The 21829-nt window shown below is 44.8% G+C and overlaps 1 protein-coding gene across 4 annotated transcripts in view; it reads left to right on the forward strand.

The window, feature by feature from the left end:
* The first annotated feature begins 8664 nt into the window (after positions 1 to 8664).
* Positions 8665 to 21829, forward strand: part of sbf1 (SET binding factor 1) — a 74417-nt gene continuing 61252 nt past the window's right edge. For all 4 annotated transcript variants that reach the window (XM_040141723.1, XM_040141740.1, XM_040141732.1 and 1 more), the window contains exon 1: positions 8665 to 9086. In XM_040141723.1, coding sequence (XP_039997657.1) covers positions 9032 to 9086 — 55 coding nt within the window. In that variant the 5' untranslated portion in view covers positions 8665 to 9031. The remainder of the gene's footprint in view (positions 9087 to 21829) is intronic.

Raw genomic sequence — 21829 nt, forward strand, 5'->3', positions numbered from 1 at the left:
TTTGGATGTAAGAAAAAGATCCTCTAGTCTTTGCTTTGGCTTCGTTCTCACAAGCCAGTTTGGATTATGTGACCAATTCACAGCCTTCCTTTTTGTGTTTTTGAAAATGAAACATTCGCAGCAGTGTTGTCAGCTGAGTGCGGTTCTGACCTTTGACCTCCTTCCAAGGTTCAGGGTCTACAGTGGTACCTATTGATTTGGCAGTGATGGCAGATCGGCTCGTGTGAAAATTCTCCCAACACAGACGGCTGATAGTAGCTCATCTATCCCTCAGACCGGGCTGGTTCTGACCCGTTTACGTAAGAGTTCCCTGGCATGTGACAGCGGCCGGTGGATCTGGCTCAGGCTCTGAACACAGGCTCTCCGCCGTGTTTGAACTCTCGGTCGTGGACTGGCTTTGCTTTCGGGTTCAGGCGATAATTAGAGAACTTCAGTACGCACTTTGTGGAGCCGGCCAACGCGGCACAGGGCGGTCTTAAAAGAGCCTCCATCTATCAGGCTTTGAAACTCGACCCAAAGGGAAAAGCCGGGACGTAGTCAACTGATCAAAGGGCAGAGGGACCTTTGTTGATTGTCCAGTGCTCTCTGTCCTGTTTTTGTCAATGTGAATCTCTGAATGGGTGAGACGGCGTCACAGCCCGCTTTAAAGGTTGTGCAAACAAACAGCACAAGTAACCAGTGTTGCCTCGTTAGGCGCGAAAGAGGCGAACGCTGACCATAGTGAGGCAAACTCTCTCATGCGCTAAAGCTCCCTTTGAGGCCAAAAAGATGTGGTGAAGCTTCTTCTCCAGCTCTCCGTAGAACGATGAGCCGTCGGCCCGGTTCAAAAGAGAAGTCTGGCATCATCCCACGTTTTACTTACTGTCGACAAATCCATGACAGGATCTAAACCAAGCCCACTGGTGCCGTAATAAAGTTTCATTCACAAAAAGCAAAGGCTCGGAAATGTCCCTGAAACACCCGGAACCTTTAAGGTGTGAGTGTGGATCTTGAAGTATGCAATGTGATGGCAGCTGGGTATCTCCATGACGACAGAGACCGTAAGAGCTCGACAGTGGATCTTGAGTTAAGACTTCTTTTTTTTTTTATGTCGGGCTGTTGACAGCTCGTTGGGCAGGTTGTGTAGTGACACTGTGACTAGAAAGCAATGCTGGTTTTGAATATATACTATAATAAGTAATTTTCCACTGCTCTCAGCACCACACATTAAACTGTAGTCACCTCCGTATAACTGGAGTGAAGGCAAAAATCTCAGAGACAGACATCTCAAAACCTGGACAGATAAAACCAAAGCTCTCTGCATGCATCACAATTTGGATGAAGCAACCCTTTAATTTGATGTGTACACATCTGTGCTATAATAGATTCGGGGCGTTGATGTGAAAAGGCACATAAACAGCAGCTTGGTGCTGAAATGTCCTGGCTCTGAAATGAGGCGACCTACGACACAAAACAAATGAATCATGTTTTTACTTCCTTGTGTGTTTTCCCAGAGTTCCATCCCCTGAATCCTATCGGGTCTTTGTATCCGATTGTGTTTCTTACACCCAGGTGATTTAAAAAAAAACACCTGGGTGTATGTCTAAGATTTCCTCTCTCGTGTTTGTTTATTCGTGATCCCAGCAAAAGATACCACGCCATAGGAAACACCCTTCTACTTCCTACTGCCTCCCTGAACAAATAAGTGACCCAGCCAGAGATGACTGCCATTAACAGGCATCTGTTGTCAGGGGACTGACATCTTTGTCAGGATATGTGTTGTGTTGTGTTTCATGGGTGTTTTGGAGAGACCTGAAACCAGACTTCTCGCGCTTGGTCCAGTTCATCCTGTCGAGGAGCCACAGTGTGGTAGTCTAATGATTGCTGCCCCCTAGTGAACCTCATGTCACATCAGTGGAACACACTGCAAGGCAGCTCCCGCTGAGAGGGAATCTGCTATGATGCGTCCCACGAGGACCAGCCTGAGTTGACCTCCCGAATGCAAAAAAATATATCATTTGCCAGGATATCTGGACAACAAAAACAAACATAGTATCTCGGGCGCTGTCTTGGATTTTCAAAATAATTGTTGCGCAAGTCACCATGAAATCCCTGCGAATCCCCATCAATTTGGAGACATTTTCTCACCGTGGAGCTGTCAGCATCCTCTTGGCCGCTCCAGCAAACTTTATTTACCTTGTTTGTTTGAGATGGTGTACAACCGGGTTTGTTTGAAATGCTTCTTGTCTCTGTCCGAGCGCTCTCAGTCAAGTTTGTTTGGAATGGCTGCTTACCAGTGCAGTGTTGTGTGGGAGGGGGGAGCTAACGGGACAGTGCTCTGCCAGTTCTGTGGAGAACTGAGGGATTAGATTTCAGTGTGGGAAAGATGATGATAATGTGAAGGACAGAAGTGGCTGATACGAGCAGAGCTCCCACAAATCACAGCGCCTGATGAGGAAGACAGGGCTTCCACGTTTGTGCAACAATTTTCAGGAAGATACATTTTCTTTTCAATGTGATAATGTCCAGGTACACAAAGCCACGTCCATAAAGAAATGGTTTTGCCAGTTTGGTGCGGAAGAACCTGAGTGGCCTGACCTCAGCCCCGTCCAACGTCCTCGGCATGAACTGGAACATGGACCGAGAGCCGGTCTTTATCTTGAATGTGGCCGGCTGTGTGGGTGAATGGGATCAAATCTCCCTAGCCTGGTTCCAACATCTGCTGTCGTGACAGCGAACCAAAGCCAAAAGGCTTGGAATAAGATGTTCAACGATTACCTGTTGTGTCCACATACCTTTGGCCATTTAGTGGGATTCCGTGCCTTGCTTAAGGACACTTCAGCAGTGTGGATGCCTGTCAACACAGGGTTAATACTGTGCTGTAACACCACCCAGCTGCAAAGAATAAAGACGCAAGTGATTACCACATGGATTAAACACAAGAGGGTTAATATTCCGAGTGCGCACGTTAACCGTGCTCCTGCCGCGTGTGGCACGCATGCATTTATAACGGAGTAGGTGTCAGGTCGCACACCCCCACTGCCATCTTCATTGACTCATTGTCGCGGTTCAACAAAATTGTGTGCTCTCTGTCTTAAACAGTGGTCCCCGGCTGGATCATGTGGAAATGGATTGCTTCATCTCGCCGACCTCACTGCCTGATGTTTCCAGATGAAAGGCTCTGTTGGCTGAGATATATGTTCCCTCAGTCATACCCAGCCTTGGTTTTTTTTTTATGATGACTTACTGCGACTTAAAGTTCCCGAAACCTTGGTGCATTTTCATGGTCAGTATTTCGTGCTGAGTGATGGGGTCTGACATGATGGCGAAACTGGAAAAGGGTAATGTCACATGTTTCCCTGCGCCTATCAGAGTTTAAATCTAAATGTGATTACAGCTGGGGGGGGAAAGGGGGTCTTTTGCTTGAAACAAGCAGTGTCAATCAAATGTGATCAAGCCACACCCACACAGATTAGCAGTCAAAGTGAGACCGTGTAATTTATGAAAGATGAAATAACTCAGTTTTCATATTACAAATGACGAGCCAAATTCACAAGCAATAAAAAGTTCCTCCTCTCAGTTCAGTAGACTCAGAGGTTTTGCTGCTAGAGCCTAAAGTGGTCAGGTAGGACCAGGACCTTATGGTGGCCCGTGTTAGAAAACAAATTATCATTGTAACTGTCATTGCTGAGTTGCTTCACCTACTGCGTGAGTCGTCTCTCCTTGTGGCAGTGTTGCATGTTGCACTATGTTTTAGCTCAATCAAGTCACCTCATGACGAAATCTTTAAAGCCAATGACTCAAGATCGTTTTGGAAAATGAAAGGAGTTTCCATGCGCCATATTAATTACCACCGGGCGCTGTGATTCAGCAGAAACTTCAGACTCGCTTTACTGTAAACTCTTGTTATAATGTACAATACTAATAATAATAATGATGATACAAAAGGATTTTTTTTTTCAAACTTAAAGTGTCACTGTTATCAGCTAAGTTATGAATAATTAATGTTACAGAGGAACACTTTAAAAAGATTTGAAGCCAAATTTTCAGGGTCTTTAAAAGGACCAACGGCTCTTAATTAACATTTGAAATTAGTGGAGTGCGGTTTTAAATGCACGAAGACCAGGTAATGCTTTTTCCAATTAAACTTGCAATACAATGCACTTCTTCTAATTTCATGGCACAGGAGAAATAACATAAACCTGAGACTGAAGTAGTTTTCTATCTGTGACCATCTTCCCCGGGTATTATGGGTGAAAACACATTAGCTACAAATCCAGATTTACAGCAGTTTACTGTGCACACAGTCTTTTGCCACACTGCCTTTGCTTATGCAAAAATAGAGCGGTTCCAATTACAGCAGGGAAGAGACGGGGACGTTTATGTGTTTGTAGATGATTTATCACCCACCACAAAAAACAGATTAGCTACCTGCATGAGAGAAACCCAGAGTGGAGACAGTATCAAGTACAGAGACTTGTGTCCGTCTAAAGGCTCAGGGGAACTTTGACAAGCGGGTGCAACGCCTGCTCAATGATGCGTTTTCATGCGCTATGCTTCACCTGAGCTGAGGGGAAGTCGACTGCTGGAATAGCCCTCTGCAGAGCAGTGATGTGCAAAAGGCCTTCACACCACTTCCTGTCTGCTGGTTAGTCTACAGGAAGTCACATGGTTGTTGCATCCTGCAGAGACTGGCTTTGGGCTCTGATTGGGCTGCATGTGTGAGTTATTGAAGAGCGGTGACAGGATGGGTACATGGGTGCTCTCTTTTGCTTCTTTTTTCCTAAAAATAAAGAAGAAACAAAAGACGAGGACAGAAAACGAAAGTAGCAAAGCTGCAACACGCATTCATACCATATTAGTCCACTAATAAGTCTACTACTTGACTACTACGTGTAGCTCTGTACGTGTGAGGTCACCTTACACATTACGCCTACAATATGAGTGCACGTGGACGATCCAAGAAAATCGTAACTGTGTGTGAAAAGTCTGGACTCTAGTCACTAAACCTCCTAATATTGAAAACTTGTAGGCCACGGGCCAAAACACAAGTGGTCATCTTTTAGGTTAAGAGCTGGTTAAGAGCTGAAGATTTCTCTACATTTTTTGAACATTTTGTTGAACCGCGCCAATGAGTCAATCAAGCAATAAGTCATTTCATACCGAATGGGTCTATTTTGATAAATGATTCATTGTTCCAGTATAACCATTTTCACTACGCTCTGACATTGTAAGGGCAAAAAAATGAATCAAGAAAAATAAGCAGCAGTTTAATCAGTTGTGAAACTCACTATTAGCTGCAGCCCTAAAGAATCCCGGCACTTTTTCTGTCACCAAGTGCATTTTCATGCAGGTCCTGGTCTTTTTTTTTTTTTTTTTAGGAATAGTTACACATTTTTAAAAATAAACATAAAAGCTTTCATGCAGAGAATGAGATCAGAAGATCCACACCACTCTCACACCTGTGTGTCAATTATGAAGCTAAATCCAGCAGCCTGTTAGCTTAGCTTAGCGTTCCACCTGGAATTGGTGAGGTTGCCAGGCGACCAGCAGAGATCTAACGTGTTAATAAGGGAGCTTAATTTATACTTTCTGCATCTGTGTGTTTTCCGGGGCCTGCCTGATGTAAATGTTGTCGTATGGTCGTGTGCATGTGAAGCACAGACCGCACATGTGCAAAAACGTGTGAACGTGTCCGTGTACGTAGACACCCGGTGTACGGTAAAAAGAACCGTATGTGCGCTTGGTTTTGGACATATTTCCCGGAGCTGGCTTTTCAGAGTCGGCACTTGTAACTGATGTCTTTTCTTCGGTAGCTTTACCTCCTTTGAATACTGAAACATTTGTTTGCCCTCTACCCTGCCAGGTGACCGTCAGTTCAGCTCACTGGCAGAGCTGCTGCCCCACACTCGTGATGTGGAAGGATCCCATTTCCACCGTCAGTTAGAGAGAAAGGGTGCATCCTGGTCCTAGCTCAACTGGCGCAGCATGGGGCGTCTCTCCAGCCGGGCCGCTCTGTCATTCTGGATGGCAGCAGAGGATGCTGTATCTGCGTCTGGTCAAAGTTGTTGAGTGACTGGAGCTGAGAGAGTCGAGGGACCCGCGCACAGGAGCTGTGCGACCCTGCCTCTCGCCGCTCGGCGTTGCCCTGCCCTCAGTTTCCACCCCGCGGCTCCACTTGCATCACAGTCAGCTTTATGGTTGGGTCATTTAGAGACAGGACTCGGTTTGTAAAGTTTACAGCCTGCCACGCTCTTGCCCCCACGCTGCTCTGTTTACAGTGACAGTTTTAAAGAAAAGCACGGTGAAACGTGAGGTGACTCCGGGACAGAGACGGCCTCGCTGTGTCACCTTTTTTCAGTCTAAACTAACCAGCTGCTGGCCGCTGCTTCATATTTAGTGTGCGGGCATGAGAGTGCTATCAATCCTTCTAGCTACCTCTCTGCGAGAAAGTGAGTAAGTGTACTGCCCTTTTCCCCGCCCGGTCAGAATTAAGCCTCAGTCGCTGGTTCTACCGTGTAATTCTTCAGCATCTTTAACTAAATACAACAGGCCAAATATCTCTGTGCATCATCTCTTTGCCGATAAAAGAGGAAGAGCACGACAACATACTGTCATTTCCAGCTAAAACCACTTGAATGCACAAACATGCTCGTGACATCGGTGATCATTGCGCACACGGCCAGTTGCAGAGTTCACGTTTGTCTCGGAAAGACAACTTCATTCAGTGTGTATCCTTGTCCTGAGGGGAGAGTCTGGGAGAGACTGAGCTCCTCTTTCCGACCCGCTGCCTGTCTCGCTGTCTCACTGGCAACTTGTCAAGTGGGATTCCAGATTAGTATACAGTTAACGTCGACTGCGAGAATCAAAACCAACGGTGACCTCAGAGTGACTCCTTGAACATGGTATTCACAAACGGGCTCGAGATGCACCTTATCTCCCGTTAACAAAGCTGCGGTTGTCCGAAGCCTTGTTTACCGAAGAGCAGCGCCGTGCTCCAATCCCCCGGCGCTGAGTCTCAGATAACTGTGTGAGGAGAGCGGGAGACGAGTCGTTACTGAGTGTTGGCAAAACAAAGCCCTTAAAGAAAAATGTGACATCTCATGCTCGGGATTGTTTTTCAACCAGAGAGTGATAAGCGCTTTAGGTCAAGGGTCGCAGCACAGGAAGTATTGGAATTCTCCCAAGGCTGTTACGGTGCTGACAGCCAAGGACAGGCCACATGGTTGTCGGCCCTCCGGCCTCTCTCACATCCCGCTGACATGTTATCTGCACATTCAAAGTGACACTTCAGCGGCATGCCAATGTTTCCTGTAGCCTTAGCATAATGCAAGTTGTTCCACCGACAAAAGTTCCACGTTTTTCATATTCGTATTTATCTTGCCTTACCCCTTACCCTCACTGATTACCGTCGCATGCTGCTACAGGCTGCAACCAGCATTAGCAGGGGGTGAGAGCGGTGGATGTTGGAGTTTGGGAAATGGTTTGGCTACAGAAAGTTGGATTAATGCTGCAGATGCAGTTTGGTGAAATCTATCTCATTGACATTTAATGTTTCATGAAGCTGTAAAAGGATGTTTCTGTTAAATAAAGTGGTCTGGCAAGGAAGCGGAACTGTGGCTGCGTGTTGGACGCCTCTAAAACCCGAGTTGACGACTCAATTATGACTGAATGAAAATGACTACATGTTTCCAACACATCACTCGGCCTACTAATTCCCAACTGAGACCGAAGCAGAGTTGCATGAAAGACATTAGAGCTGGAGATTTCATTAGAGTCCAGGATACAACACAAACAGAATGTATTACAGTGAGACTTGTACAGGCTTGAATAAACCCGAACACATTCTTTTCTGCAGCCCAACAAAACACATACACAAGAAACAAATGCACTCTAGCAATTCACACTAATCAATTTATGAGTGGTGTTTGGAGCTTTCACAACAGTCAAAGTTTTACTTTACACCAGACACTCGGTGGACCAATGAAAGAAGAGGTTCAAAGTGCCAAATTCAGTGGATTTCTGTGGTTGAGGAAGGGGCTAGTTGTCTAGCAGTGCGTTTTTCCCAACACGGGGGTCGGGATCCAACGGGCTGCAGATAAATCTGAGGGGTCACAAGAGGATTAACCAGATAGGAAATAAGAAGAAAAAATAGCTTCGGCAAAGGGTTTTCATGACTTTTCTCTAATCTTTGCTTAGTTAGTGTGAGATATGGAGTAGTTTTAAAAAATATTGAAATAAAAACAATCTGATAAGGGAACAACACTCTTTGGTTGAACTGCTTGTACACAACCTGAGACATGGGAAAGCAATTAGAGCCGAGGGTCAATTGATAAATGAAGGGCTTGCTTTGTAAATGGCTGAAAATAGCCAAAAGTCACCTTTATTCATTTGTCTTTTTACTAGGACAATGTTCTCGAGCCCTACCGCAGACTGGTTGGCACGTTTGCATGAAAATACCAGTCAGAGCCACAGGTTCATCTCCTGTCCCCTGGCTGGGGGGCCGTGAAAAGCTCCTGTGGAATAATAGTTATTTGTCTTTGGTCATCTACAGTAGGCCTGTTTTTCTCTAATGAGAACCTGAGGCAGAAAAAGCTATTCTGGGCCCCCTGAAGGAATATTGCTGTTTAATCCCCCATTTTAAAAACAAGGCATTTCCGCTGGGTCTCTGAGGGTCCACTTCACTTTACGGCTCCTGGAAGCAACGCCACCATTCAGCCCTGGAGGCCAGAGCGCCACCGGGGGTTTCTTTTATTCGTTTTCTTTTTCCTTTTTATTAGTTTTTGATCAGACGTTTGGCCCCCGAGCTGGTTTTGCTCCTCACATGGGACATTCCTGTCGGGCAGCCCCTCCCTGAAAGTCTCTCATTGCGCAGACTCGCGGCTCTCCGCTGTCAGGGGAAGGCAGTCTGACAGTATGGCGGCAGGGTGCAGCTGGAAGGATGCTACTGTCGCCCGTGATGTGTCGATCGCCGGCAGGACGTAAATGGACCATTGACGGCAAAAAGCGCAGAGGATTCAGCGAGAAAGGCCTGTCGCCGTGAGCTCCAAAGATGGCCAGGCTCGCCGACTACTATGTGGTTGTCGGCTACGACCTCGACAAGCGAGGTGGGTGCTAGAGTTAGCCTGCCCTGCTAGCTCTTACGGCGTATCGTTCGTTAGCTGTGGGTAAACTGGGGGCTGGGAGGGAGGCGGGGACGGGCCGGTCGCCACTCACAGCTGAGCGACGCCAGACGCTGTCAGCTCGAAGTGAGACACTGACTTTAGGCCGGGGACGCGCAGGCCTCACGGGATTAGCGCACTGAGACGCTCGCCTGTCAGCTGGTATCCAGCCTCTCTGACGGGGGAACGCGACGGACGCACGACCTAATGGCAGCGCTCAGCTTGCAGACATGTTGTAGCGTTAGCAAAACAATCTGTTCCGCTCTGTTGACAGCAAACTTGCTAAGAGCTAACGGTAGCCGGACTGGGGAGGGGGTGTAATGGTGTGTGTGTGTGTGTGTGTGTGTGTGTGTGTGTGTGTGTGTGTGTGTGTCGGGGGGGGTTATCTGTTTGGTCGACTGTGACCTTAAGGCGGATTTATTCACCCGTTTCAGTGTCCGCCGTCTCTCATTTAGCGGTGGTACCGGTGCCGCTGTCGGCATCGAACAGCAGATATTTGGAGGCTGCTAGATTGCGACCTGTCAGTGTCGTGGCTGCAGGGTCCCGAGCAGCTACGGTCAAACCAAAACCCTGCTTTTTTTCCGCTTGGACTCGATTTAAAGCTTTCTAAAACTGGAAAGCGATGCTTCTCGGCGGAGTTGCTGATTGTTTTCTTTGTCTGTGTTTTGCGTGGATTAACCCAGATGGCTTTGCCCCTCCCTGAACCCCCTTGGACCCGAGCTCTGTTCCCTTGTGTTGTTGGGACGGGGTTTGGACCGTTATCTGAGCCCCCCCCCCTCCCTTCAGCCTGAGCCTTGGCCTAGATCTGTGCAGTATAATGGCCCGTTTAATCATGAAATATTCATCCTGCCTATCCGATGAAGGCATACAGCTTGTTACGTGGTACAGCCTTTTCTTCAGAGTGGAGTTTTGCCTATGATTTATTCAGAAGAGGCAAATTGTAACATGACAATCCCGTGCCGCTAAAAGCAGGCAGAGAACTGGCTTTTATCTTGATGATGCTGGAGCAATCTACGTCGCATTTCTGATCGCGTGAAGGCACTCATTGCATCTTGTGTATTTTTCAGAAGGGGCTGAATACAGGATGTTATAACGTGGACACTGCAAGCGCTGCAGAAACTCTCCTTCCTGTTCTGCCCTGCCTGAATGCAACGCAGAGCAGAACAGGCCTGTAAAAAGCATCTGGGAACCAGACAATAAAGCCACAGTGGCTTTAATGGATCAAGGCTCCCATGCCTTGTAAAGCCAAACATTTAAAGGTGGTGATGATCTTTGGCGTTGTCCCACTACTGCTGCCTTACTGTTTACAGTAACGTTATTCCAGGCTTCTGGGTGGAAGCATTTTGTTGTGTTAAGAACACCTCCAGTAGCTGCTGGGAGATTACTCCCATCACTATCGTCATTGCCATCCTCATCTGATGCACTGATAAGCCATCAGTAATTTCCTAGGTACATTCTCTGCAGTTACATCGATACACTTCTGCCAGGTCTTTGCTTTTGATGCTGTCTTTGGCTCCTCTAGTTTTGTCTGGTTCCTCTCACATCATCGCCAAGCTCCAAAAAGAGATGGCGAGAGATTTTAGTATTGCTTGTGTGGGCATGTTCCTCTTGACGGCGTGCTCACCAGTCAATAATAAGTGTCTGCTACAGTTTCAGTGGTAGATGTCAGGGGGTGGGATGGGATTTAGAGTCTGACACCGGCGATGTCCAAATTAATGTGCACGTGTGCGATAGTTTTGGGTCGAACTTCCATTTTTCCAGCCGTGGTGCTGCTGGCAGTGAATGACTGTAAAGAAAACACTTGGCTACGAATCAAGAATGAACGGTCCTCAATCCGAAGAATACCAGGAATCCTGCAGCACAGTGGAGCTTCCTCTTGTGTCTAAATATCTCATGCATCCTGTCTGTGTGTGTCTGTGTATCTGTGGGCGTGTTTGCTGGTTGCCACTCAGTCAGTGGAATTTTTGCAAGCGTGGGTACTGAAAGGTTTTCAGGGCTAACGTAATTGCTCCGATCGCCGTCAACAACAGAAATCTCGTGGTTGTTTACAAACAGAACATCCTGCAGGCAGAGTGATTTTTAGATGGAATTCTGTCGCGGTTTTGCTTTTTAAACAGTCAGTGACAGTGTGACTTGTCTAAACACTTGTCTAGACACTAACCTGAGGGCAGACCCATGAATCTTCCATTCACCCTATCACGTTGTATCTAAAGTGTCAGGTTGTTCACAATGTGCTCAACCTAGATGCTAAGTTATACTATCAGTGGATCTTACTTAGACCCAAGATGGCTGCCGGTGGGTTGGGAAGAGTCCGGAGTTGCCGGGGTGTGGTCCTCCTAGCAAGGGTCTCTTGAGAAACACAGCGTGTCACTGTGTTTTGACAGCGGTTCCTCCAGTGTGCTGAGGACCTGGCAGCCAGTTGGATAGACAGTGTGAGGCCCAAACAGGAAACAGAGGACGGGACCCGAGGGAGAATCATGGTTAGTGCGAGAATCCAGTGTGCCCCCATTTGCGTGTCTGAGAACCAGGAAGGGGGCTTGTTTGGTTTGTGTGTGTCTGTGTAAGGCGGTCTCATTCAAGACAGTGAGGAGACACACACAATCACACAGACGCTAACATACGGGCTCTATTGTAGCGCCGTCTGTGTGCCTCCAGCGCTGCAGTTTGAGGCTGTTGGTCATTGCTGCGGCGGCCATAAACACAACGCAGGATGGTTGTTTTCAGGCTGGAGTCACAGCTCTGGCATACACATCCTCCACTGAAGCCCAGCCTCTTCTACACACACAACCGCACGCATACACCCTTGCAGCGCGTAGTCAAGCCGGGACCATTCACAATGTTAGAGGCCAGCGAGGACACAAAGAGGTGCTCACAGGGCAGACTGAGCATGCATGCGCGCTGCTGTGTTTACAGAACTCAGGTTGTCTCTGTTGCTGCCATACAGTATCGTCATGATTATAGAGTTGTGACAATGCAATTCACTAACCATGTGTAAGACGTAAGGGTGCTATGATACCACAGTACACAAAACAGAAGGCATCAGGCAGTGTGCTGTAACAGACAGATCTGTTGCAGTGATTGTGGTGGCAGATGGTTGTCAGCTCTGCAGGCAACATTCATATTTCACTTCTGGCACCAGTTTGTTTTCTCGTCCAGAAAAAAAAAAGAAATCTGCCAAGTAGATTGTAGAAAACAGTACCGTTTCGATATCCTTACTTAAACTCAGGTATTACATTGGCTCTAGTATTGGAAAATTTTCAAACGACAACTAGCCTTTGCCATGACCGGGCCAGGCTGCATTTTGTCTCTGTTCCTGTCCACATACCATCTATATGCAGTACAGCTACTAGACATGTTCATTTGTCACATTCAGTGTTTTAGGGTTGGGCAATGTGACGATAAGCATCATCAAACAATATAAATTTGGATTGGTACAAATGATATAACAGATTTTGTTCTGTGATTTTTACTGTAGAAGGTCTCCCTTTAATGTCTTGGGGTGTATGAGGCCATTGCTGGCAATGTTAGAAAACAGTGAGCAGGACTATTTTATGCCAAGATCAGTTTTTGATATGATTTTTGCATCAATGTGAAGAATCACATTGTGATTCCTGGTTGACACTTTAAACCCATAGGCCACCAAGGTGTCATGAAGCGTAATGAATTTCTTAAAAAGCATTGAACATTCATAAAAATTTTAATTCAGACTGTTTCTGTTGCATTGAAGTAGGGATTTCCGTTATCATGGCACTGCTATGAGCTGTGGTACTCACAGGTGCGTTTCATACTGAGAGTGTGAACGCCAACGAAGATCTACGCGAAGCTACATAAAGCTCAGAGGGTTAATAGAATCCGCTCATACTGAAAGCAAGATGAGGAGAGAGGAGTGTGTGTGAGGGTGCCAGCAGTGCCTGCCTGTGGGCAGCCACTTCCTCCATTGCTCCAGAGCAGGGCTGCAGTCTTTCAGGCCCTCCAGAAATAGCTCTCACAATCTGCCTTTCATAGAGGGACCGAATGACGCCGGGCAGCGGCAGCGCACTGATGCTTGTGTGTTGGCGTGACCTGCTCTCCCGCCTGCTGCTCTGATGGCGGCCTGAATGTTTGTGGCTGTGTCTGTGTGTTTGCTGCGTTACCACAGCAATATTTACCCCCCTGTGGGCTGCGAGTTGTGATGAGCATACTGACCAGTAGGTTCACAACTTATTTTGTTGGGCTGAAGTTAGTTGTGGCTATATTTTTGTCCTAATATGCAGTGGCTTTAAATTCTAGCATAAAAAGAATTTTTTATTCCAGCCCATACCCTCCACTTATACCAAGTTGAGGAAGTTATTTTAGTGATCAGCTCACAATGGCAGGTAAACTCACATTAGCTCTATTAAAGCAGTAAAACTAAAAATAATTTCATAAATCATAATTGTACAATTAAAAAAAAAACAGGAAACATTTGGATCTTTTACAGAGAGCTGCCACAATGCTGTGGTCAGGGAGAAACCATCACTATCTTTGTCGAGATGTTGCACTGGTCCTAGCACGTGTGGGTTGGTGTGTGTGTGTGTGTGTGTGTGTGTGTGTGTGTGTGTGTGTGTGTGCGTGTGTGTCTGTATTACAGCAGACCGTCTGCTGTGCTGAATGCTTGTTATTCATGAGGGAGCTGATGGCCCCAGGGCCTCAAAGCTGCCCTCGTTCCCTCATTCCTTACTACACCAATATAGAGGAGAGTGCGTGCGTGCTTGTGCGTGCGTGCGTGCACACGCTGGGGCCAGGGATGCACATACATGTTTCTATACACATGCTTCTTTACAAAAACAGAACATGTCTGTCAGCAGACACTTCTGTCAGATACTATATAGGCAAATTGTAATCCGAGGCTGTGTAGGTCAACTCTTCATTTGTTTGTGTGTGTCTGTTGCTGAGTAAATGTGATCTGCACCCCAAGGTACAACAAATCGTTTGGTCTTATGCCCTAGATTTAGATGGAGAGAAACACAGTTCAAGTAGTCAGTCTGCACATTAAAAAGAGTAATTGCAATTAAAATCACATTTCCTGTTCTTAAGATGGTCTTCAATAAAGGTGGCTATCTATCTATATCTATATATTAATTAATTATACACAACTCTGGAAAAAAATTAAGAGACCACTGCAAATGTTTCTGAAATCAGCATCTCTACATGTATGACAGCCGTTCCGTTCCAGTGTCTGTTGAATTCCAACACAAGCACACCTCACTCTACTTAATGAGTTACTGATTATGTGATCACCTGAACCAAATCTTATTTAACGAGGAAAAGTATAAAAACCACTGCTGTGGTCATCACTATCCTCTTGCAGTAGGACCAGCTGGATGGCAAAAACAGTGCTAGTAGTACCTTAAAAGTAACTGGACTCAAAAAAAACTATTGACCAGGCCAAAAGAAAAGTTTTGAGTGAAGAAAAGAAGGGTTCAGTTCTGGCTTTACGGGCAGAGGGATACAGTGAGCGTCAGGTTGCTTCCATCCTTAAAATTTCTAAGACGGTGGTTCATAAGGACAAGGTCAAGCAGCAGACATTGGGGACAAGAAAGCTACAGACCGGCAGAGGGCAAAACCGACTCTCCAGTGACTGTGATGACCGTCAACTCATTCGAATGTCACTCAGCAACCGTAGGATGACATCAAGTGACCTACAAAAAGAACGGCAAATGGCAGCTGGGGTGAAGTGCACGGCGAGAACGGTTCGAAACAGGGTCCTAGGGTCAGTGCTCAAGTCGTGTAAAGCTAGAAAAAAGCCCTTCAAAGCAAAGAAGAGCCAGGCTGAGGTTTGCAAAAAGAACATAAGGATGGCACCATAGAGGACTGGAGTAAGGTCATCTTCTCTGATGAGTCCAGTTCTCAGCTTTGCCCAACACCTGGTCATCTAATGGTTAGACAGAGACCTGGAGAGACCTAAAAGCCACAGTGTCTCGCACCCACTGCTAAATTTGGTGGAGGATCGGTGATGATCTGGGGCTGCTTTCAGCAAGGCTGGAATCGGACAGATGCGTCTTTGCGAAGGAGGCATGAATCAAGCCACATACAAGGTTATCCTGGAAGAAAACTTGCTTCCTTCTGCTCTGACAATGTTCCCCACTCTGAGGATTGATTTTTTTTTTTCCAGCAGGACAACGCTCCATGCCACACAGCTAATCAATCAAGGTGTGGATGAAGGACCACCAGATCGAGACCTTGTCATGGCCAGCCCAATCTCCAGACCTGAACCCCATTGAAAACCTCTGGAATGTGATCAAGAGGAAGATGGATGGTCACGAGCCATCAAACAAAGCTGTGCTGCTTGAATTTTTGCACCAGGATTGGCATAAACGCGCCCAACAGCAATGTGAAAGACTGGTGGAGAGCATGCCAAGACGCATGACAGCTGTGATTGAAAGTCAGGGTTATTCCAACAAATATTGATTTCTGAACTCTTCCTTTGTTAAAAAAATTAGTATGGTGTTGTTTAAAAATGAATATTAACTTGTTTTCTTTGCATTATTTGAGGTCTGCATCTTTTTTGTTATTTTGACCATTCGTCATTTTCTGCAAATGAATGCTCTAAAGGACAATATTTTTATTTGGAATTTGGGAGAAATGATGTCAGTAGTTTAAAGAATAAAACAAAAATGTTCATTTCAATCAAACAGATACCTATAAATAGTAAAATCAGAAAAACTGATAATTTTGCAGCGGTCTCTTAATTTTTTCCAGAGCTGTGTGTGTGTGTGTGTGTGTGTGTGTGTGTGTATATGTATGTATGTATATATATATATATATATATATATATATATATATATATATATATATATATGTATATATAAAACCCTTTCTGCTGCTTCCTACCACATAGTATATTATACACTTTAATACAGCCACATTTTTAACACACTGGGTATAGGCACTATTTAGGACTGACAACACTTTTCTGTTGCGTTTAAATAAAGTACAATACACATGAAAAATATTCATGTAAACATGTTTTGTAAGCGTCTGTGTTTTTGTCTGTGAGGGGGTGTTAGGATGCCGTCCCCCTTAGTGCTTTGATGGTTTCCCTGGAATCCAGAGAATTTCTCTGTCCCCTCTCAGGACAAAGCCTGAGTCAGTGCTACTCCCAGTCAGCCTGTAGGTTCTCAGGGGAGCAATAGTTGAAATCCCCGAGGGGTGATTCCAGCGTGTCCGGAGCAGTTTTGATTTGAAGATAGGGGGTTGTTGGAATTAGCAGAGTTGGTTGGGTGAAGCTGGTTGGCTATTGTGGTAACCACAGCACTGAAATACCCTCTTTGTGCCATGCTAACTTTTAGGAAGGGGTTATAGGTTGGATACGGATGCAACAGGAACCTGCACACACAATATTATTCTCCTCTTATTACTTAGGGATAGAAATTTTTAGATGTGTTAAATTTTTTTTTCTGTTTTCCTATTTACCTGAAAATTTTGTTTTTATGCTTTTTTTTTTCCTTCCAAGTGCCTTTAAAAATTTCTTTGCTTTACCTCCGTCATATCAGCACAAGGAAACACTTAGTGATACGCACAGTCTTTCTTGTAAGACTCAAAGGCAGCCTGACATTTATTTCAGTCTAATCATAATTTTAACAATTCTCTGGCTTTGGCAGTCAGTCTCCACTAATTCTCTATATCAGAAATACTGGGTGAGTGACTGGTGGTAGAAGACTGAGTCTCATCTTTATTAAAATGGCCTCTATGTCAAATCTGTCCATCGGAAAAAAAGGAAATCTGCCACCCAGACACCTACTGTGCTGGCTCTAATCTTATATGCAGCCTGGTTGAATATGCAGATTAAAGTACTGTTATTAGTCCAGACCTGGTTTGATAGAAATAGGTCTGTGTTATTTAAAGGTTATTTACATTTTCGTAGCCCAGGGCTTTACATTTGGTTGTACTCACCTGCTTGTCAACTGCTAAGACTGGAAGCTAAAACTAAAATATTATATTGTGCTGTTACTAGGATTTTTGCTTGATTGTACAAATTTGAACCTGTAGACTTATCCTTTCCCATGTGACAAACAGTCTCAGCTTTCAGTACTTGAATATGCAAACTTTTTTTGAAATCTTAGGGTACTGTGGTCTGTAGCCCTTTTCAGGCATGTGCCTTGTTATGTAAATGACATGGTGATGGCTCTCTTGTCTGAATACGTTTTACAATATGTAAAAGATGGAATATCAGTCTTACGGGGTCAGACTTTGTAACATTTCTGTTGAATTATCAACATGGCACAAGTCTGAATTGAATGTTGTTGGATGAAAATATGGGCAGCAGCAGTGCAAGAATAAATACGTGTTGTTCTGCTATGTTAAGAGCATTGTCATGATTATATCACTAAAGCAATATCTCATGTGCAAAAAGAAAGTTTTTACTAATAAAACCACCAAACACTGTGATGAGGCAATTTTGAGGAGATTCTTCTTGTGCCAAATCAGAGTCAAATTTTAAATTTTTAAACGGCAAGTGCAAAGGGGATAGGTCTTGGGTGTACAGACTGTATAACCTTCTCCAAGCACACCTGGTATTTTGCTTCATGTAGGAGCAGCAGTGCAACGTGCAAAAGCAAAGGGGGCACAAAGGTCAGGAAGTCTTGTCATTTTATGCCTGGTGACTGCTTGACATTATAAAAATAGCAGCAGAATTCTCTGTCTAAGTGAGGTATTTCAGGGCAATGGAAACTAACACTAGTATGATAAATGAGAAGAAACTTTATAAAGGAAATCACTGTGAGAAGTGGTGGAAGCATCTCTTGTGCATATGATGGTCATTAATTAAGGCCTTCATGGCAAAATACGCTTTAAAATCCGTTGCTAAAGCTGTAGCAAATATTCACATATCAGACACCTGCACCCACTGAGCTCATTATTAGGAATACCCCTATATTTGCTTGGTTATGCAATTATCCAATCGGCCAATCATGTGGCAGTAGTTCAGTGCATCATGCAGATACAGGTCAGGAGCTTCAGTTAATGTTCACTTCAGAAATCAGGATGGGGGGAAAAATGTGATCTCAAACACAACAGTCTCTAGAGTTTTTCCTCAGAGACTTTCTGTCTAGGGCTCAGAACGGAGCCCTAGACAGAAAAACATCCAGTGAGCAGCAGCAGCTCTGTGGACGGAAACACTTTGTTGATGAGAGAGGTCAGAGGAGAATGGCCGAAACATGGCCTGGTCTGATGAATCAGGATTTCCACTGAGACAGGTAGGTGGTGGGGTCAGAATTTGGCATCAACAGCATGAATCCATGGACCCAAAATCCCTTGTGTCAACAGTCCAAGCTGGTGGTGGTGGTGGTGTAACGATGTGCGAAATGTTTTCTTGTCTCACTTTGGGCCCCTTAATACCAAGCAATCATGGTTTGAACGCCACAGACCATCTGAGTATTGTTGCTGACCGTGTGCATCAATTTATTGCCACAATTTATCCATCTTGTAACGGCCACTTCCAGCAGGATAATGCTCCATGTCACGCAGCAAAAATTTGTCTCAAACTGGTTTAGTGGATTTCAGTGGCCTCCCCAGTCTCCAGATCTGGATCCGGTAGAACAGGAGACTGGCAGCATGAATGTGCAGCAGACAAACCTGCAGATATGATGTGATGCAGTCGTGTCAACATGGACCAGAATCTCAGGGGAAAGTCTCCAACCTCTTGTGGAATCCAGGCCACGAAGAACTGAGGCTGTTTTGAGAGCAAAGGGAGGAACTACCCTTTATTATCATGGTATTTATTTAAATGTATTTATTTTGGGATTCAAAAAGAAAAGGAAAAAAAGTCAGTTGACTGCAGATTCAGCCCAAACCGTGATGTCTGCCTGTGTTGTGCTGCCTATCACTTGGTCTGGTTCCTGTTTGATTATGAGACACACATGGGTCCGTTTCTTGGCTATTGGTTTCCAAAGAAACAAGAGATAATTTCCGGGCTTTGTGTGGGTGAAGCGTCAAGAGGGTTGAAGGTTAATTTGCAACTAAAATCAGTCTGACACAAAAATACAGTAGAGCTGGCATAAGAGGAAAGAGGAGTGTTTGGTTGACAGGATTAGAGGGATGTAGTGTGTTGCTGAGTAAAGACAAAGGTCTGCATGCCAGAAGATAAACTGTGATTGAGTTCTTTAACCCGCAGCTATCATGTTTCCTGTTACAGTATTCTGGAGTAGCACACGGAAGTCTTGTTTGCATCTTGTTCTTGAGAAACTGCTTGCAGTGATACCATATTTCCTGCATGTCATTGTGTCTGTGGTGGATTACCAAATGTATTAATGCAGCTGTATTCTTTTTTGTTACTGTTACTGGCCTCCTCTTAATCCTCACCAGCTCTTGACTTTGGGTAAAAGCTACAGTGTGACTGGGATTGTTGAATGATGCCAGTCTTTCTAGCATCCCTATGCTACTGGTACACAATGAAGTATTCCATTTACCAACAAATATTTCTCCAGCTGCTCACCATGCTGGCGTCCTCTTTATCCCACTTAAAGCTCTTTTAGAGCCCCAGTACAGGACAAGAGAGCATCGTGTCAGCATGCAGGCCATGTACCTCTCTCATCATGTGATTGTCATCCACTGATGAGTCCCTGACACTGCCCTCAATTTATGCCACTCTCATCCTGTCGCTCTTGGATGTCACCTCAGCCTCAGTGGCACATTTTGGCAGCTTACCACTCCTTGCACACTGGCAAACATGCATACTTCATATCAGATGACTTACACATGTTTCCTCACCTCTTCTTGACCTTTTTTTTTTTTTTTTTTTTTTTTTACATGTGCAACAATTATTTCAGTAAAAGTTTGATTTGAATAGCTTTATGGATGCCACTCTCTCCTTGCTTTAGACCAAAATACACTGACGCGTCACTGAGGTATTGCTGCCTGGCAAATTTATAGTGTGCTCATTGTGCTAAGACCCTAATGAGTCGTAAATATTGTTAAAGCTATATTTTGAAATGCATTTTATGCAGCATCATGCAGTGGCTTTAATGGGACACTGTCCTCTATAAATAGATAAAGAAGCGAGGAGAAAACAGTGTTTGGTGTGTTACAGGCTGAAACTGTGCTGAGCTGGTGGTTAGCTCTCTTTATAAATTCACTGTGCTGTTCATTGTGACTCCTGTGACTGCTGGGGGCTTGGCGGTGACAGTCAACTGGCAGAGGGTGATTTCTACATGAGTTTAAAGTCTTGTCACTGTTGCTAGATCAGCTGCACTTTAAGCATAGTGTAAATGTGAAGAGATGAATTCACCTCACCGTTAACACCAGTATGCTCAGGATGTCAGGGCTCATAATGTAACGGTGGAGTGGTACTTACGAACCTCGCGAGGATTAGGTGATAACATTTGACTCTTTTACAGCTAGTTCTTGCCACGCTCTCTGATCAGTGATGAAATCAATGCAAAACAATTGTTCTTAGTTACAAGCACCCTCCTGACTGGCCTCCTGTGATACTGCTTTACACAAAACCATAGTGTCAAACCCCAGAAGCTTTTAAGGCTGGCTTGATTTAAGGCTGGCTGGATGATCAGGGTTGTACTCCATTTCATTTAATAGAAAGAATTATTGAGTAGGGGGGGGGCTCCCAACAAGATTGATAACTGACAGGTAGCAAGCTGATGATGTTGCTGATGGGGCAATAAATTCACACAGTTTATTCAAAGGATGTATTTATACCATCGACTTCTGCCTCAGAAATGTCCACAAATCATGACTCTTTTGTGGGACACTTTATACTCTGACAGAGGAAGTTAAATGAAAGCGGACGGTAGGACGCAGCTGATAAGTTATGGTTACTTCCTGTATGTTGGACTCCCCGGCTCTCCGTTCCCTCTCAATGTCAGCACTGTCAAAACAGCTTGCTCTTGTTCAATGGTGTGAATTTCTGTGTTAAAGTTGACCATAGTTGAACTCAATGCAGAAAATGTACTTTACCCCCACAAGCGAATCCACTGATTGGGGTGATTGTGTCGAAATTAATTAATTTGACCATAAAATGTTGCCGTTTTTAAATGCTGATGTAACTGGGCCTGTACTTCTCTGTCCTATGACATATTTCAACAAAAAAATTTAATTCATCATTTTGGTTGGCTAAACTTCTGAATTAGGAAAGTTATGCAGACACTTGCTGATGGAAAACTGGCCAAACTAATGTTCTGATTCAGTATTTATGACTAAAAAATGACTAAATGACTAAACAGGCCGAGGTCTGTGTTCACTGGAAGTTGCATCCTTGATGTACACTGCTCAGAGTGACTGGAAAGAAGCTGACCCGTGTTCCGTGAGCATTGGCGGGTTTCCCTACTCTGTTGAGTCTGCTTGGTGGCTCAGACTAAAGGAGAGGACACTTGCAGACAGCCACCTGCAGAGGCCAGATGAGAAGCACAGAGAAATGAAGCTCACGTTATTAATCTTAAGTCTGTGGCATCTCATGGCAAGTTAGATCTGAAGCAACCTACTACCCAAAACTGAAATAATTCAGACTCTGGCTGCTGTGCTGCTCTCTGGGGCCATTTCCTCTCCTGAAAAGACATTGGTTTTTGTTTGGGGTTTTTTTTTTTTTAACATGTGCAACACTTATTTCAGTAAAAGTTTGATTTGAATAGCTTTATGGATGCCACTCTCTCCTTGCTTTAGACCAAAATACACTGACGCGTCACTGAGGTATTGCTGCCTGGCAAATTTATAGTGTGCTC

Source organism: Xiphias gladius, chromosome 2, assembly GCF_016859285.1.
Source record: "Xiphias gladius isolate SHS-SW01 ecotype Sanya breed wild chromosome 2, ASM1685928v1, whole genome shotgun sequence".
Taxonomy (NCBI): Eukaryota; Metazoa; Chordata; class Actinopteri; order Istiophoriformes; family Xiphiidae; genus Xiphias; species Xiphias gladius.